Genomic DNA, 18624 nt, shown 5'->3' with positions numbered 1-18624 from the left:
ACACACACACACACACACACACACACACACACACACACACACACACACACAGAGTATCTCACAGAAATTATGCCCATTTTAAAATGTAACATGCAGGGGTGTCAAAAGCACATTCTGAGGCAGTATTTGATGGCAGCTATGATGAAACATCCCAAGGCCATAAATAAGCCTGCGGTGGGGTGCAAAGAAACTGAGAACTAATTGCCAAAATATCCAAAACAAATCCAAGTATTTATTACTCATCAATGCAGAGCAGATCAGGAACAGCTTCATGATAAACAGAGATGGAAAGTAAGACAATGTGCATAAGCCATGGATTAGATGGGGAATTTGTGGCCTTCCATCAGTGCTCAACCAATGGTGAAGGATGAGGTAATGTGGCTCAAGAATATCTGGTGGGATTCATATTCTCCATCCTATTACTGAGTTAAAGAATTGCCTTACTGCTGTACAAAGAGGTTTTACCATCTTGATGGCAAAAGACTAGCTAAGTTCTTCTCATAGAAAGTAAATGTGGGATCCAGCCAACTGCTAGATTTTACCTGTAATTTTAATTTCTCTGTATACATGATCTGTCTTTGGATGGGAACCAACAGATTCCTTGTATTTGGCTTAGTCAAACATGACAAGGCCAGAATAAGAGAACAGAGATGGTGTATCAAGTATGCACAGCACACAACCCATGACAGACCACATTAACAGCTCGGTATAGACCAGGGGTCAGCAAACTACAGCCTGCGGGCCTTGGAACCGGCCCCAGCCCGGTCCTGTCACTGATTGCCACCCCCGCCGCAGCTTCTGTGCCGCTCCGGGCGCCCGCGGGGCCTCGCTGCCCTTCTCCTCCTCCACCGCGCATGGCCGTGCAGAGGAGGCGGAGGAAGAGGAGGGACAGCGAGGCCTAGGGTGGAGGAGGCGAAGGTAGAGGCAGCGTCTCCTGTGCGTGGCTGCGCCACCCTCCCCACCTCCCCACGGCCTCCTCCCTCCTTCTCAGCCTCTGTGGAGGCCGAAGCCTCCGCAGAGGCCGGGAAGGAGCGCGTGGCTGGCAGACTCCTCCCTCCTTCTCGGCCTCTGTGGAGGTCAAAGCCTCCACAGAGGCCGAGAAGGAGCGTGCGGGGCCGCCACTGATCGCTGGCGGCCTCCTCCCTCCTTATTTAATTATTTATTTTTTTGCTTCGGCCCACCAGTTGTCTGAGGGACAGCAACCTGGCCCCCGGCTCAAAAAGGTTGCCTATCCCTGGTATAGACTGTAATTTGAAATTAAAATCATTATTTCTTAAGATTCATTTACTCAAAACAGTCTTAATTTCAAAACCAAATTCAAACACAATGTCATTAGACACAGTTATTTTCATACTCACAGGTATGTAAGCATTCCGTTACAGTGGTAGCATCAATAAGATAACCATTGCAAAGACGGCAGGTTATATGGGCATTGATGTCCCAAAGCTTAATCTTCCTTGTCAGCATCTTTGGTGTCTGTAAGAAAATTAGAGCAAACCATTTTTGAAAATGTGAATATAAACAGGCCTAGGTATTTGGTTTCTACAGTAAACCTGCAATAAAACATGGGGATTTTCAGAGTAGCTTTCCTCCTAAGATACTAATTAACAGGAGAAACTGGAACAATGAAAGCATGTGCAGTGGTCCCTTTGTATCCTATACAATTCTATGAGGGGAAGCGATACAGAAATACTATTAATGTTCCTGAGTTTATGTTAAAGGTTGTCCACAAAGATACCAGAGCTCCTCCAGAGGAATTCCTCAGAAGTGTCCTGATATAGCCACAGAGGGGAAGCCTGACAAAATAATTAGCCTTTGGCTCTTTGAACATGTATGCTTTGTTATGTACGACAGTAGTCAGGTCCCTGGCTTTCAGTCTTGGGTAAAAGGCTTTGGGTAATGATCTCCAACATGAACTCATGCAAATCTAAATTCAGAGCACGCTGTTTCACCAAAGCCAAGGTTTTCTTTTCTTTCAGAATTAAAAAATCAGGTAAAAATCGCATCATGTTTATTATCTTAATGACTGGTTTAACCAGATGCTGGTTGGGAAGACATTCCAAAAAGTTCTCCATCAAAATGTTAGATTTATAGCCTTGTATCACCAAAAATCTTGGTATGTGTCTATATACACTTGTACTTTTACCAAGGATAAATCTTATAAACCTCTACATCACCTTTAGAATTCCCTTCCACAGGAAACTAGACTGGCCTCTTTCTGCTCTCCTTTCGCAGGAAGTCAAAATCATTTCTTTTCAAGTAGGCGTTTCATGCATTATTGCAGCCAGAGAGGCTTCTTATTGATGTCATTGCTTGATATGTTTATAATGGTTTTATATTTATAAGCTTATTTTTTAAAGTATTTGGGATGTTTATTTCTTATATAAGTATGGTGTTTTTAACTATGTTTTAAAACTGTACCATTTTATTGCTTTTGTTTTTAAGTGTTTGTGAGCCACATTGGGAGAAAGATGGTATACAAATAAAATAATTAAATAAATGCTCTGAGAACCCTAGATTTGAAGGGGGGATCTACTAAATAAGATTGAAAAGTTTGCAAGAAATTGAAGCAACCACACTGAAAAATACTGGGCTGGATCCAAACAAATGGAATTGCTTCATCCAAAAGAAAACACTCTTTATTTCCACTGAAGCCTTCTGATCAGGGGAGGAGGTGATGTTTCTTGAATACTCACTCCTCCAGCAGCCTATATGCTTCTGCAAATCAGAAATATTGTTGGAAATAATGGTGAGAGTTGTCATGGGGAGGGAATCAATGAAAAAATCACTACCCTTCATTTCTGCCAGAAGAAGCAGTGTCCACTAAGGGATTGGTCCAAAGGAGGAAACAAACTGTCCAGTCCACTCAGCCTCAACATTTCAAGAAAGCAGATCAAGTTTGAAACACTACTTTTTTTTATTTATTTTAAAAAAAACCTTTTTCAAAGTCTATTAGAAGAAGGAGAGAACAATGGTTCACGTTTTTAACTGGAAAAAATTTGCACCAGCAAAAGAAGATTGCAGTGTTAAATAATTAAATCTGGAGAGAATGCTCTTTTTTTAACCATCTGTTACAACGGTCTCTTACATGGCAGGTGTCAACAAATTTAAGACACTTTTCATTAACTGTTTAGACTATTTGGCTCAGAAATCACTGCAATTCATTTTTATCTTGGAGTACAATTCATATTTTGGCTGCATTAAGATATTCAATGTATTTGTGCATCTCCAAAGTATTTTCAGAGAATTCTTCAGATATTACATTTCTTCTCATTGAACATGTATGGAAATTCAGTAAAAGTAGCCAGCATGTGTCAAACGTAAAAACAGTCTGAATAAAGAAAGGAAACAGGGGGAAAATTCATTCCCATTCCCATTCTGACTCTCTTTTAAAGAGGCTTTTTTCAAAGTACTTGGGAAATTATTGAAAGCAAATCATATAAATGTTTTTGTGCTCAACAGAGAAACTGCACTTCTGTCAACAGAAAACTGTTTTAGCACTAGTAATTCCACAAATCAGATCTTCAACCATTCAGACTATTAATAGCTAATCAACATTTGACTGGGGAAGGGGGTTGACAGAAATACACACATCTTCACCTATTAGTAAACATGAGGCCCGTACAGACAGGCCAAAATAAAGCGTGTCACTTTGAAGGTATGCTGTTTAAATGACACACGCATCATAAGAGGCAAGAAGCTGCACCAAAGCTGTGCTCTAGTCCTTAGAACTGGAGCATGGCTTTGGCACAGCCTCTGGCCTCTTAGGATGCATGCTTCATTTAAACAGCATACCTCCAAAGTGACCTGAAGCAGTTTTATTTTGGCTTGTCTGTTTGGGCCTATGGCAACTACTACAGCCAAGCATTCTCCTAACATAGAGCCAATGTGGTGTAATGGTTTGAGTGTTGAACTATGACTCTGAAGACCAGGGTTCGATTCCCAACTCAGCCATGAAACTCACTGGGTGATCTTGGGCAAGTCACATGCTCTCAGTTTCAAAGGAAAGCAATAGCAAACCTCCCCTGAACAAATTTTGCCAAGAAAACCCCCTGAAAGGTTTGCCTTAGGGTCACCGTAAGTCGGGAATGACTTGAAGACACCCAACACACCCAACATAGCACACTGCTGAAGCAGTTAGGGGAAAGAAGAGGAACATGTACAGGTAAAGACCAAACTTCCCCATATATCTGTCTACATTTCCTCATGTTGCCAAGTCTTTGCAGAGCATAAATCAACCCTCCCCACCTCCTATGGCAGTTAATCCTGAAAATTAGCTAGACGCTATGTAAAGACGTTTTTTCTTCACTAGAGAACACTTTCCAAAACACATGATATATAAACAGTGTACCACAGATCTGAGAGATCTAATGCTTAGAGGTAAAGCTAAACAATTTTATCTAATCCTCAAGATATACAACATAATCCTAGCTAATTTATGAAAACGAATAAATCAGGTGCTTTGGGGAAAGCAGGCACCAGCAGTTTGAAGTAAAAAGGGCAGCAGTTCATGCTACAACCAGGCTTCAGGCTTCTGTAGTTCCATGCATGGAGACTCCTACATGCAACATCATGGCAGATCACTGATTGGACACCCCTGTCTGTTTGTCTATCTGTCTCTCTCTAGCTCTCTCTTTTTCCTTTTCTCCCCTCTGCCGCATGCATGTGCAACTGCAGCGTTATTAACAATTGCAGCAGTGGAATGGGGAATCAGATCAGGACTGAGGAATTATGGTGGGAGAATAACTCCTTTCCCCACATGAAAGATATCCCTTTAAAGTGGCTAATTATAAAGGTATCTGTATGTTCTCCCTTGAAGATTAAGTATTTTTGCTGGGGGAAAGGCATGGAGCAACAGAATCCCAAGCCTTGCACTAAAATGCTTTTTTTAAAAGTGGGAGTTTTGATCACAGCACTCCCACTATCACATCTGGTTTGGTCCTTAGTTACCAAAGCATTTTGTGTTCCTTGAAATAGCAATTTTCTAGTCCCACAGAAGAGCCACTATGTTCCCAAATGTACACACACACAATTATTAGGAATAGGGTTTCTCTGCCTTTCCTAACTTAAAGTCTTCTTTCCTTGGGTCAGATAGCAGCTTTTGCATTTGGCAAAAGGTTCTGTCTGTCCAGAATAAAACAGACATTTATTATAAGTAAATGACAACTGTAATAGTCTATTAATTTGCACACATCTGTGTAAAACCCAAGCATTTTCTATTCCTTTTTTAAAAATTCTTGGAAGAAGCTTACATTTTCTCCCTGTTTAACCATCTTAATCAAAGGTGGGCATTTTGTATAGTACCAGGAAGACCTTCTACACAATATTCAACAGGCCAAATGGCAGCAGATAGTTTTATGAATTTGTGTTGCATGCAATAGATATTATGAGTGTGGTTGCCAAGGTATTCCTCCTATAATACTGTTAATAAACGTTTAGGTTTTTGCTGCTGAGCTGGGATTTTTTTTAACCAAAAGTGGTGACATTCAGAATTTCAAATATGAGCCAGCAGTCATGTTATCTTAATTCTCAAATTGTGACCACAAGAAAGAATATGAACTCTCTTGCAAGTTGTACAACCAGCACTGGGAGAGTCTGCACCAACTCCATGGGGATAACTGTTAGTGAAGGCTCACTTTGAAGAATGATGAACGAGTTTTGCCTTTATTCCACTGCTCATCTCAAGTGTAACATTCTACATTTAAGATGGAATAGGATACAATTCCCTAAGAGAAAACTGAGGGATGAACAAAAGGCCACAAGAACGCTGGAAAGATTTCACCTGTTTCCTGCTCACTGAAGAATCACACCTGCTCTTAACTGCATATCCCCAACTTGGGTTTTCATTCTGCCTACATCTGAGTGCAGCAGAACATTAGAATAGAGTGCGATGCAAATCAGAAGAGATGTTCATGTTGATCAATCAGCTATTTCTTGATCATCATCTGTAGGCTTTTGAATGTTTCCCTCTGTCCCTTTCACCTTACAAACATAAACGTCATATAAAAACTTTTCTGTCAACTTACAAAGTTTAAACATTGGGGGAGGGGGGGCATTTGTGGTAGCAATGAAACAACGAAAGATTTCCTTCTATAAAAAGAAATCCCATAGTGCCAAACAAAAGGATGGCTAAAGTGGAAAAGTTCAAGGGTTCTTTAAATTAGATATTGGGATTTCCATTGCCATTTTGTAGATGGAAAAACACCACAATATCCCACTTGAAAAAGAAAATTTTCTCCACATAAAAACATCAATATTTAGAATAGTCATCTTTTTCTCCTTGAATTTCTACATAACTGTCATGTCATAACAAAGCCACTATAAAACCAACATATATTGGATATATCAGGAACCTGATGTTACAATCAGTTATATTTATGTGGGGTTACAACTGCAGTTTTTGCATATAACTAAGTAATCCTCAAGGAGAAACACTTATTTCAAATTTTGTGTAGATCTCCAAAAGCAACAAACTTAGTTTTTCAAAACTCTTTTTTATTTTCAGTCTCTGTTTCTTATTTGATCTCTCTGAAGCAGGTTGTACAATTTCACTAGTGAAGTGCTCTCTTCCAAATTGTTGTGATATCAGCCACAGTCAAGAGACAGTACTGTTTTGCTATGAAACACATACCTCTTAAAACTGCATTTCTTTTCAGAGTCTGCCATCCAGAAACCTGAAACGACAGAAAAAACAAACAGTCAGAAAGTTAATACCACATCTGCCAGAACAAATCTCAGTGAATTCAGTCTTTTAAACAAATGTCTAAATACACGTGTGGCGTGAGGCTGTCATTCAAATGATATGTATTTGCCAGTTAGGAAAGAAAAGTTATATGTATTAAGCCAACACACTAACTGAATCCAAATTTAGGAGTCATTCTCCCCTGCCACCACAGGGTGACAGAAATGAGAATCCTTTCTCATTTTTGCTACTGAAAGTTTGTCAGCATTAAATCAAGTCGTCATGCTATCAAAAGACAAGCTATTTTTGCTACTTAAAATAGGGCCTTAGATAAAAATTTCTCCCAACACCCATATAATCCAGTTAATTCACAGATCCACATGATCTAGTTCATCCCAGTTTAGCAGACTTAAGTATTAGTATCCATCTTATTTATACAATAAATATTTATAACAGTCAGTATTGAACAAAGGTTTTTTATTTCTAGGTAGACTGGCCATATTTCCTTCAGACTTTAAACAGGGCATTGGGATGGCAAAACGGACAAGGTTATGTTATAGTTCTTTAATAACCACAATTTGAAACCATTGTCACAACATAACAGGGCATTTTTCTTGAAAACGGGACAACATTGACATTTATATTAAAATGATAAGACAGTCAGGATATAGTGGGGGAGCCCATAATATCACATTTAAAACAGGCATATAGTCAGCCTATGTTTAGGTCTGTTTTACATTTCCTGATCCCCAAGATTGTTTGTGTAGCAAGACTGGCTATGATTTGCCAGTTCCACCCGTCCCTCAGCTGGTCTATGGGTTGTGCCCTCTCTTCACCAAAGCATGCTCAATCCTGTTTTCATGGCATATCAAGTACTCTGACACTGATCTGCAGTCCTTTTATACCTATAATTTTTGCAACAACCAAGGTCCAAGGTCCTATTCCACTGTTACAAATATCTATAAAGTATACCCATGAAAGATAAAGAATTACTCCAAATGTACCTTAGCTATATATCTAACTCCTACAGAAAGTGAACTAATATCATTATGTTTATAATTAGAATGAGTTCCGACTAAATACAAGCTGGCAACCTTTCAGAGTATTTTCTTAATAGCCTTCTTAATTTAGAAAAAAATTAGAATACTCTTCAAGGTTAATAATCTGAAATCTTCTAGTTAATAGTACATGCCTCTGAGCTAAAACAGCTTTAGAAGCACCTTCTTGAATCAGTGGTGGAATGTACTACTCACGCCTGACATTTCTGTTCCCAACAGCAAGACATTGCCTAACTGCTCCTATACGCACCGATTACACATTCTACACACCAGATAGTATTCTAATGTATAGCTGGACACATTTTGTGCAGTAAGAAAATAAAATGTGCAGTAATAGGAAATAAACTTTTATGCACTTGGCAATATGATCTTTAATGAGGCACAAGGTGATTTCGTAAAACAAATGGATGAAGAAGAGGTAAAGAAATAGAAAAATTAAAAGGACAACTGTTTTCTTTCCATCTTTATCACTTTACATAAGCAGCATATTAGAACAAACACCTAACTCTTCTATCTGTGATCAAAGAGGATATATGCATGAAGACATTTGTGGTGCTTTGGCTCCAGCTCTGTTGTGGCAGGTGAAGCCAACTATTAGTAGCCATCTTTTTGCACCACAGCTATGGACTGGCTGGCACCTAGGAAGTACTGGTTTTCATCACCAGATTATATAATGACTTTCACCACTGCAGGGGTGACTGTAATATATGGCGCTGGGTAGATCAGGGAGAAAGGCCTCCTTGGTACTTATCCTCTGGCTTCTCATCCAGTAACGGGGGGGGGGGGGGTTTGGAAGCTTAGAATACGCCATGTCACACTCCATTTTGTACTTAAGATATACACTTAAATATGTACCACGTGAAGGGTTCAAACTACAGTGGACCCTTGGTATCCATGGGTGGGTTGGTTCCAGAACCCCCCACAAGGATGCTCAAGTCGGAATTTAACTTTTAAAATTACCTGGGCGACAAGTTCCTGGCACCAGGAAGGCATTCTTCCTGCACTGTTTCCCACCTTCCAATCACAAAGGCTCTGCCACAGTTTAATCCCTTTCCTGACTCTGTTTCCCACCTTCTCAACCTTTCTATCAGGAAGCCTCTGCCAGATTTCAAACCCCTTTGCCACTGATCCATCCCGGAGGAGGGCAACAGAAGAAGTGGGGCAAGGAGGTGCATCAGCAGAAAAGAGGTTTAAATTCTGATAGAGGCTTCCTTGTATGAAGGTGGGAAACAAAGTGAGGCAAGAGTTTAACTTTTGGCAGATGCTTCCTTGTGAGAAAGTGGGAAACAGAGTGAGGCATGAGTGTAAATTCTCACAGAGGGTTCCTTGCAAGAAAATGGGGAAGCAGGAGTTTAAATTCTGGAAGAGGCTCCCTTATGAGGAAGTGGAAAATGGAGTGAGGCAGAAGTTTAAATTCTGGAAGAGGTTTCCTAGTGAAAAAGTGGAAAATGGAGAAAGGCATTCTTCCTTGTGAGAGGGTAGGAAACAGAGTGACTCAGAAAGTTAAATTTTGGCAGCAGCTTTGTGATCTGAAGATGAGAAACAGTATGAGATTTACATTCTGACTGTGGCTTTGTGGCAAGATTGACTTCCATGGGGGACTTCCGTGGAGGCATTAGCTTGCTCGCTATTGCCGTGGGACCGCTTCTCAGACTGGCCATCACAGGTTAAAAAAAAAAGTTTCTTCCTTTCAATCTGCAGTTGCTCAAATCTGCAGATATCAAGCCCCTACATAGAATTATGTTCACCAAAAGAATCAGGAGAAACAAACACTGCTACAATTTGTTTTGCTAATGAATCTGTAAAAATATTTACACTCAAGGAGATGGGCACAGAGATTATTTCAAACAGAGCAAGTGGTAACTCTAAACAATCAAGGCCTAAAGCACCTTTTCCATTTAAAAATGCTAAAAAGACGACTATGGCTTCTCCAACATGAAATAGTTTGTGTGTAGAATAATCACATATACACAGATATAGATACAGATATAGATATAGACACAGATACAGTAGTTACACTCATCTTTCAGCACTCTTTTCAAATGAGTATTTCACACTATCTGGCTACATCCTCAGTACTTTTACTTCCAAAATCACTGCCAATTACCAATTAATTAGCATCTGCTCATATATACATGCCTATATTCAAATCAATAGGGCATGAATATAAGTGAAACTCCATTTTCGCTAGGGGCTCCAGAATGGATCCCCCACAAAAAAGGAGGGGCGATTGTATATACAGTGGGCCGTAGGTATCCACTGGGGCTTAGTTCCAGGGCTCCCCTGTGGATAACAAAATCTGTGGATGCTCAAGTCCCATTAAATACATTTTATAGCAAAATGGTGTCTCTTATATAAAAAGGCAAAATTAAGGTTTGCTATAGTATTTTCTGGGTTTTTCGGGCTATGTGGCCATGTTCTAGCAGAGTTTCTTTCTAACGTTTCGCCAGCATCTGTGGCTGGCATCTTCAAGGTTTGCTGTTTGGAATTTATATATGTTTAAAATATCTTCAAGCTGTGGATGTTTTAATCCATGGATAAAAAAATCCATGGATAAGAGGGGCTGACTGTAATTTATTCTGTGATCACATACCCAACAAGTATCTTCTCAAAAAGATAACTGGCTATCTGATGTGCATCTTAGATAGTTTAGTTTCTATTGTAGTTCATGTTGTACACTAGTTAAATATTTTAAAAAATTAAAATGTTGTAAGATTGAACAGACAACAAGTGACAAATTAAGCATCATTCATTCAAACACTTATTATTACATAATCATGTGCCATTTCTTTCACCTTCTTCCCAGCTTCCTTTAGTGAACAGATGGTACCAAGGGAATGAATCAGAGCTGTCTAGTTAATGAAGTTGTGCAGAGAAGTCCAACTTCATTTGCTGCTAAAGCTGCAAAGTTGACACTCAATGAGAGGGGAGAAACATACAATACAGTGGACCCTTGTTATATGCTGGGGTTTGGTTCCAAGACCCCCCATGTATAACAAAATCCATGTGTGCTCAAGTCCCATTAAATATAATGACATAGCAAAATGGTGCCTCTTATATAAAAATGGAAAGTCAAGGTTTGATATTTGAAATTTATACTTTTTTTGAACATTTTCAAACCATGTAGGATTGAATCCGTGTATAAAAAATCTGTGTATAAGAAGGGTCAACTGTACTCAAATCCATACTTGCCTCTTCTACAGCCTTCCCTGTGCCATACTATGCAAACCACTGAACATAATTTGGATGGTGACCTCAACTTACATCTGTCACTTCACAGAGAGAGAAGAAACAAGTCCACAGTGCATCTGGAAGAGGGACGATGATCACAACAGCTTTTCATCTTAAGATGTTTGACACATCCTATGCTTCAAGGATATGGTAGGAAGACAGTTTCAGTATGATAATGTAAAATTTTGATTTTACAAAAAATGGGATTACCATGTTTCTAGACAGACTGGGAACAGGCTAAACTCAAGACATGCAAATAGCATTGAAGAATTATGAAAGAGATTACATTATCTTAAACGTAACTGACTCTAAGAACAAGATGTTGATCAAAGAAGAGGCAGTTCCATTGCTTAGAGAAGATGGTGAATTTTAACAGATTACTGAGAAAAGGTGGAACTATTCAAGTGGATCCTATTTTGCCTCACTTTTTCCCCCCGAGGGAAACTAAACTACAAAAACTAATGGGCTTCCAAGTGCTGCATTAACAAAAACGCAGCATCAAGAGAAGTAATCATAATGTTCTATTTTGCATTAGCTGAATTGGATTTGTAGTGCCATGTTGAAGCTGCTCATTGCTATTGCTAATAAAAAACAGAGACTTGAGACACCTTAAGTCCAGGTTGAGGGTCCTTTAACTGGAATTCCAAAATCTGAAGTACTCCAAAACCCAAAACGTTTTGAGCTAGAACACAATTAATCCACAATTGTAAGCCGCTCTGATAGCCTTTAGGACTGAAGAGCGGGGTATAAGTACCATAATAAATAAATAAATGTCCAGTTTTGGGTTTGGAAATATTCAAGTGCATCCACAAAAAAGCAATCTAATTGGTGAGAGGTCTGGAAACCAAGTCATATCATGAACACATATGAGAGCTGGATATGCATAGTCTTTCATAATATTATATACTATTTCAATATTTGAAAGGCCATCAAACATACTTTCCTGTATTATTTCACACGACAAGACTACAAAAAATTGGTAGAAATTTCAGGGAACTAGACTAGAAAAATGGGTAGAAAATTTTCCAATGCTATGAACCTACAGTTTTAGAAAGTGAAGTGGAAGCTGCACCCAGAGCACTTGAGAGACAAAGATCACCTGGAACAGATGGCATACAAACAGAGCTGCTTCAAGCTACAGAGACAGAAACTACTCAGATTCTAACTAATACCTCTCAACAAATACAGAAAATAAAATAATGGCCCACAGATTGGAAATACTCAATATACATTCCAATCACCCAATAAAGAAGCATTGCAGTAACTACAGGACCATTGCATTAAAGTAATGCTCAAAATCTACAACCAAGACTTTGGAGGCAACAGGCAGATTAGAACTTTAGCACTAGCCAATGGGAGCGAAAGCAGGGAAAGGTGGGGAAAGCTCCCAGGAGTGAGTATATAAGAGGGAGAGGCAGGTTTGAAAGGGGTTGTTGATGTTTAGTGTGCCCTGAGGAGTGAAGAACCACTGAGGCTAGGTTAGGCTGCTGTGAGGTGTAGTTGGAAAGAGTTTTAGGTACCCAAGGAAGGGACAAAGAGTGGCTTTAATCATATTGTTGTAGTGTCCTGGAGGAGGCATAGTGTTTGCTGACTAATGGAGTCACAGGTACCCAAAAGAGTTAAGATACAAAAGTTTAATAAAGGTTCTCTGAGAATTTAGGGGTGAAAGAGACAGCCCTGATGGGGCAGCTTTCAGTCACCCCATTTAGGCTGGATTGGGGCTGTGGCAAACAGACATGTGGCCCCAATCCCAAAAGTTTCTGCCCAAATTAGGAGTGGGGAAAATCTACTCCTATTTGAGACAGAAAAAAGCAGCCCCTTTGCTTCTGGAGCATGTGGCATGTAAACACCACCACCACCAGGTCGCCCAAAAGCCACCCGGTGTGTGATCGCCAGCGCAACTTCCAGGTGATTTGAGGGCATGGCACATGTAAACGCCCTATCTCCAAGGTGGCTTGAAACTGCCTGTCTGTTTCGTTCCTTAGTCTGTAAGTGAACATACAGTGCGCCTGCACCATATGTAAGCATGCCATACATGGCTTAACCATATGTGTAAGGCAAACTGCAGCAGGGACCATGGTGCACGCTCCGTGTGACACGTGTTGCAGAGGGTGCACCCCTATTGTTTTCAATGAGGCTTAAGTGTACGCAATTTTTGCCTTACGCGGGGGGGGGGGTCTGGAATGGATCTTTAGATTGTAAGCCTGAGGGCAGGGAAATGTCCAAATAACAATTTGTAAGCTGCTCTGATAGCCTTTTGGCTGAAGAGAGGGGTATAAATAAATATTACTATTATTATTATTATCCCCCGCATATGGAAAGGGACCACTGTATATGTAAAGCTACAAAGAAACAATTACAAAGGCAAGCTAAATAAGATGTTAACTTGTGCAACTAACAAAGTATTTGTACACCATATCCACTGTGAACACCACCCACTAAAAGAGAGCCTGTATTCAGCCTGACTTGTAAATAAATCTATCACTTTGTTTCAACATGCAACTGTCTGAAGTGATTTCAGAAACACATTAAAAATGCTACCAACATTAAGGAAAGTCTTTTAGGTTAGGGGCACATTAGATAGTGGGTGTGTGGCTGTCAAAAAAATAGTTGGTGCCAAGTTGGGGGGTGGGGGTTTGAAACCCAGAGGGCTGGCATCTAAAAAGAATTATAGTTCAGGAGACACTTAAGAGATTCCCGAGTTCGAGTCTCACACTAAATGATTGGTGGGATAGTGGTCATCACTTCACATAATTGGTGGCAGCGATGGCCCACCATAAAAAGGAGTGAAAGGTTTTGAGAAATTTTGGCAGTGCCACATTGTCGCTGTCACAAAGACTTTTACTGTATATGAGTGACAAATGCCAGATTTCCAAGCTTGGTTCAGGAAAGGTATATTACACAGATACATTGGACAATGAAATACACCAAGGAATTTCAGAAGAAAATTAGCCTGTGCTTTATAGATTATAGCAAATCCTTTCGATCTGTAGATCCTGAACAACTATGGACTGCTTTTAGAGAAATGAGTGTGCCAGAACATTTGATTATCCTGATTATTAGGACAAGAGGCTACCATTAGGATAGAATATGTCAGAAAGGGAATGCTTTACCATTTGCAAGGGGGTCAGCCAAGGTTGCCTTTTATATCCCTCTCTGATTAACTTATATACTGAACATATCATATGTGAAGCAGGCTTAGACCCGGAGAGAAAAGATATGAAAATTGGAGGAAGTAACATTCAACAATTTAAGACAGGCAGATGACACCATACAAACAGAAAACAGTGAAGACATAGAACAATTACTGAAGAAAATAAAGGAAGAAAGTACAAAGGCAAGTTTACATTTGAATATTTTTAAAAAAATAATAATAATAGCCACAGATGATTTACATAACTTTAAAGCAGACAAAGACATTGAAATAGTTCAAGATTTTCCAAACTTTGATTCAGTCACTAATCGGAATTTATAATGCAGTCAAGAAATCAGAAGAAGACTAGGACTTGGAAGGGCAGCTATGAACGAAGTAGGCAAAATCCTGAAGTGTAAAGTTGGCAACGACTTACAGGTACACAATACACACAAAGATATATCACTAAATAAGAAAGTTGTTGATGTCATCGTACTTCCCATTTCTATGTGTAGTTGTGAAAGCTGGAAAGTGAAGAAAGCTGACAGGAAGAGATCAATACATTTGAAATGTGATGTTGGAGAAGAGTTCTATAGATATTATGGGCTAAAAAAGACAAATAAATGGGCACTGGAGCAGATCATGTCTGAACTCTCCCTAGAAACCACAATCACTAAACTGAGACTGTCGTATTTTGACATATGATGAGAAGACATGACTCACTAGAAAAGGCAGTAAGTAGAAAGTACTGTAGTACTGTAGTACAAAGAAGTCATGACCCTGAACCTGCAAGACCTGAGGAGAGCTGTTGATGACAGGTCAGCTTGGAGATCTCTTAATCATAAGGTCGCCTAACAACAACAACAGCTACAACAACAAATATTTTTCCATGAAGCTCTGTGCATCTGTGTGTGTTTATCTTTTTGTATTGCAATCGCTCATGTTAGATACAGGCTACGAAGGTCTATTCTTCTAAAGAGGCAAGCACTGACAAACTCTAGTGGTCAGAAAACAGAGTAACAAATGGACACGCTGCTAAGCTTGTTTCTATTTCACAAAATGTCTCACTTCTCAGTCATAAGTGCAAGAAGAATATCTACATCTATCATAAGAAAACCCTGTGAAATGCATGGAGTTGGTCTAAGTCGACAAGTGCCTTGAAGGCACAGACACAGACCGCACTTTGCCACAACTAGCCATGTTGCATTGAAGAATTATTTCATCAAAAATTTGTTCCCAGTAATCCAAACAGCACAAGAAGCTATTTGTAGGTCTGGAGGGTCTGGGACACTTTGCCATTTCGTTTTAGGGCCAAGGGTTAAAAGCAAAAGAGAAAGATGCATTACTGGGAATCCTCATTCTAAATTCAAATGCAGAAACAGAATCCCTTATTTAGGTGCTGTGATAGAAATGCCTGAGGTTCAGAAATAGCCTACCAATAAAGTATATAAAGTAAACAGTATAATCTGCATCTTCTGCCTTTCAGGTACTTCTCTTCCCTTCGCACCTACTGTATTTTACATTCTTGTTCAGAGGCCTCACCCTCCAAAATGTGTAGAGATCAATAGGGTAGAGACAAAGAAGAAAGCCACCTTATATTGCCCAAAGGAATGCCAGTCGCTGCACAGCCATCATGAAAATTGTCAACAAAACACAAAAACAAACTCAAATCAATTTGGTTTTTCTAAAATTATCAGACTTATTTTGGAAACAAAGATTTTTACCACTCAGCTGGAGTGTCCCATTGCACTACAAAAAACATTGCCCAAAAGGACACAAAATACGAGGTACATAGAACCAATAGACAAGAACAAAAGTAGGAGGAACAAGGCTTTGCGGGAAATGCCCTTAAAGTATTTGTAAACTCCTATACTTCTACTTATGGGAGGGGGAAAGCAAACATGCCTATGAACGAAAACAAAGATTTTAACAATGTACCTATATTATATGTACACACAAATAGTTTGTATAACATACAAAGCCCAAAGCTTGTAGAGCTTTAAGAGCCACCACAACTATCTTGAAATAGACTTGGACTTTACTACTGCCAGCTGTAAACCACAGGCATACTACTCCACCCTTGTACACGGAACTTCATATACCCCATTGTGCTCGGAATCAACTGGTTTTTTAGGAGAACTGGAAGTGCAACATCTAGATCTCAACTGCAAGGCATAAGTAAATACCATTGATAAGACATGTGAAATCAAAGGGTAAATCCATTTTGGAATGTCACTGCAATCTGATCACATTTACAACTAGAGAATTGTTACTCCACATTAAGAGGCTTTGCCTATTGGCTGCCTCTCACCAGCACCTTTTCCTCAAGAGCTATCTTATGGCTTTTACCTTTTGACTCATTTCTGGTGCAGACTGGAAATTCTAATGTCTGACACATAAAAGCTCAGTGGGAGAGGCTGGAAAAGGCACTTTTGTGGACTACAACTCCCAGAATCCCCCAGACAGCAAGACTGGGAGCCACATTTGCTGGGGAATTCTGGGAAATCTTAACAATAACAATCAGCTCCATGGTTAACACTTAATCATTAGTGGAATGGTTCCATATTTTGGACTCTCAGGCTGCAGCCCTTGTTAGGGTGTTAGGGTCCCATGGGCTATATATAGCCACTAGGGCTATTTTATGTACTCTAGATTCTCCCCTGAAAAAAATTTGCCCGATATTAGGCTCATGAGAGACCTTTGTTCAGCAAAAGGTTGCTTGAACTTGAGCCACAGATCACTTCATGTTGGAATATTTATTTATTTATCATGCTTATAGCCCACGTTTCTCCCAAAATTGGATCCAAGGTAGCTTGGATCCCAATAAAAAGGTCGCTCTTGGGCCTTAAATAGCCCAAAGAGAACCAAAATATGTGGACAGGCAAAATATCACCTAAGGGCACTGGGGACCATTTAGGGGGCCAAAAACCAGGATCCAGGTGACAAGGTAGCTCCCCAACAGTTGCCCACCCCTGCTGAAAATAAACCTGGGAGCTGGCACTACTTGACTTGGTGGGCTTACTTCTAAATACAGTAGACACACATGACTGTGCTGTCAAATCTAACCATCCAAGTTGAAAATTAAGTTATTGCTGCCACCACCAGCTGTAGCACAGTAGTTTTGTTGATGCAATTGTTCTCAAGCTCATGTTTGTAAGTTTAAATTCAGCTTTCCTCTTATGAAGGGGCAATGGATTCATGGGCAAAGAACACATGCTTTCTATCTAGAAAGTCACATACTTTGTATGCAGAAGGTCCCAGATTCAAATTCAAGAAATAGGATTGTGAAAAGTCAATGAATTACAGAGTAGAGTTAGAGGAGATCATGCACAGACAGGTGAACCAGTGGTCTCACTTAGCATAAAAGCAGCTTGATAATAAAGTTATTTCATATGTTCAATACAAAAACCGAACAACTTGAGAAGCAAATGAAAAAGCTTATCTGGGTTACCACAAACAGTAACAGTCTCAACTTTAATATAGAAATCATTTTGCAGAAATCATTCTGAAAACATGAGCAATTACTTAGTTTAAGCTAGTTGTTAGCATACTGTATACTGGCTATATTATATCTAAACCACTTTTATTTTATTTTGTTCCTGTAAGAGCCAGCATGGTGTAGTGCAGTGATGGTGAACCTTTTACAAACCAAGTGCCCAAACTGCAACTCAGACCCCACTTATTTATTGCAAAGTGCCATGTCCCTCTGGCTTTTTAGTAAGAAACTCTGGCAAACTCTGTGCTAGGGCAACAATATGTGTGCCCACAGAGAGGGCTCTGAGTGCTACCTCTGGCACGCGTGTAGTGGCTTGAGTGTTGGACTAGGACTCTGGAGACCAGAATTTGAATCCCGACTCGGGCAAGTCACACTCTCTCAGAGGATGGCAATGGCAAACCCTCTCTGAAGAAATCTGCCAAGACAACCCTATGATAGGTTTGCCTTAGGGGGGCCATAAGGCAGAAACACAACAACAACAACAACAATTATTATTATTATACTTGCTCATGACTGACCAGCCTGTTTCAATGGTTAAGGCCACCTCCCTCCAATTCTGCTTTTGCACCATACTTCAAGTATGATGAGACCTATAAGATAGCACTAAACAGGCTGCAAAGCATGGTATCATTGACATGGGTAAGGAGAACTTGTTTCCCAACTAGTTTTTTCATGGAGAGTCCTATTTTAAGCAGTGATTTAAAAACACCAAAAGTTTAGCAGGCCAATACGGGGTGGGTTCAAGATAACAAGTCCAGAGTATGTAATGCGAAAGACAAATCATGGACAAAAAACAATGGCAGTAGGAATAGGACAAGTAGAGGATGAAGAGTTCAAAATAACAAAGCTTGGTTTCATCCAAAATCACTGAGATTGGCAGGAGGGGAGCAGTAACAACATCCAGTGCCAACAGGTATTCAGACCCAGCTCTGGTATGTTAATAATGTGAAATATTGGACACTGATATATGGAAGCATTTGAAATAATCTGAAGACATGTGCTGCTGCTAAAAGCCTCCGCTCTG

General features: G+C 39.8%; 1 protein-coding gene across 3 annotated transcripts in view; it reads right to left on the bottom strand.

Moving 5' to 3' along the window:
• The window catches only part of PCGF3 (polycomb group ring finger 3), a 24021-nt gene extending 17347 nt beyond the window's left edge, over window positions 1-6674 (bottom strand). Inside the window, exons 1-3 of one of the 3 annotated variants that reach the window (XM_042451580.1) lie at window positions 6632-6674; window positions 5783-5982; window positions 1359-1476 (exon numbers count right to left, since the gene is read on the bottom strand). In XM_042451580.1, the coding sequence (XP_042307514.1) occupies window positions 1359-1467 (109 nt within the window). In that variant the 5' untranslated portion in view covers window positions 1468-1476; window positions 5783-5982; window positions 6632-6674. The remainder of the gene's footprint in view (window positions 1-1358; window positions 1477-5782; window positions 5983-6631) is intronic. The other 2 variants (XM_042451582.1, XM_042451581.1) reach the window with 2 other exon arrangements.
• Window positions 6675-18624: the final 11950 nt, after the last annotated feature.

Source organism: Sceloporus undulatus, chromosome 2 (genome assembly GCF_019175285.1).
Source record: "Sceloporus undulatus isolate JIND9_A2432 ecotype Alabama chromosome 2, SceUnd_v1.1, whole genome shotgun sequence".
Lineage (NCBI taxonomy): Eukaryota > Metazoa > Chordata > Lepidosauria > Squamata > Phrynosomatidae > Sceloporus > Sceloporus undulatus.
Note: the sequence above shows the minus strand (reverse complement) of the source record. Positions and strands in the feature narration are given on the sequence as shown.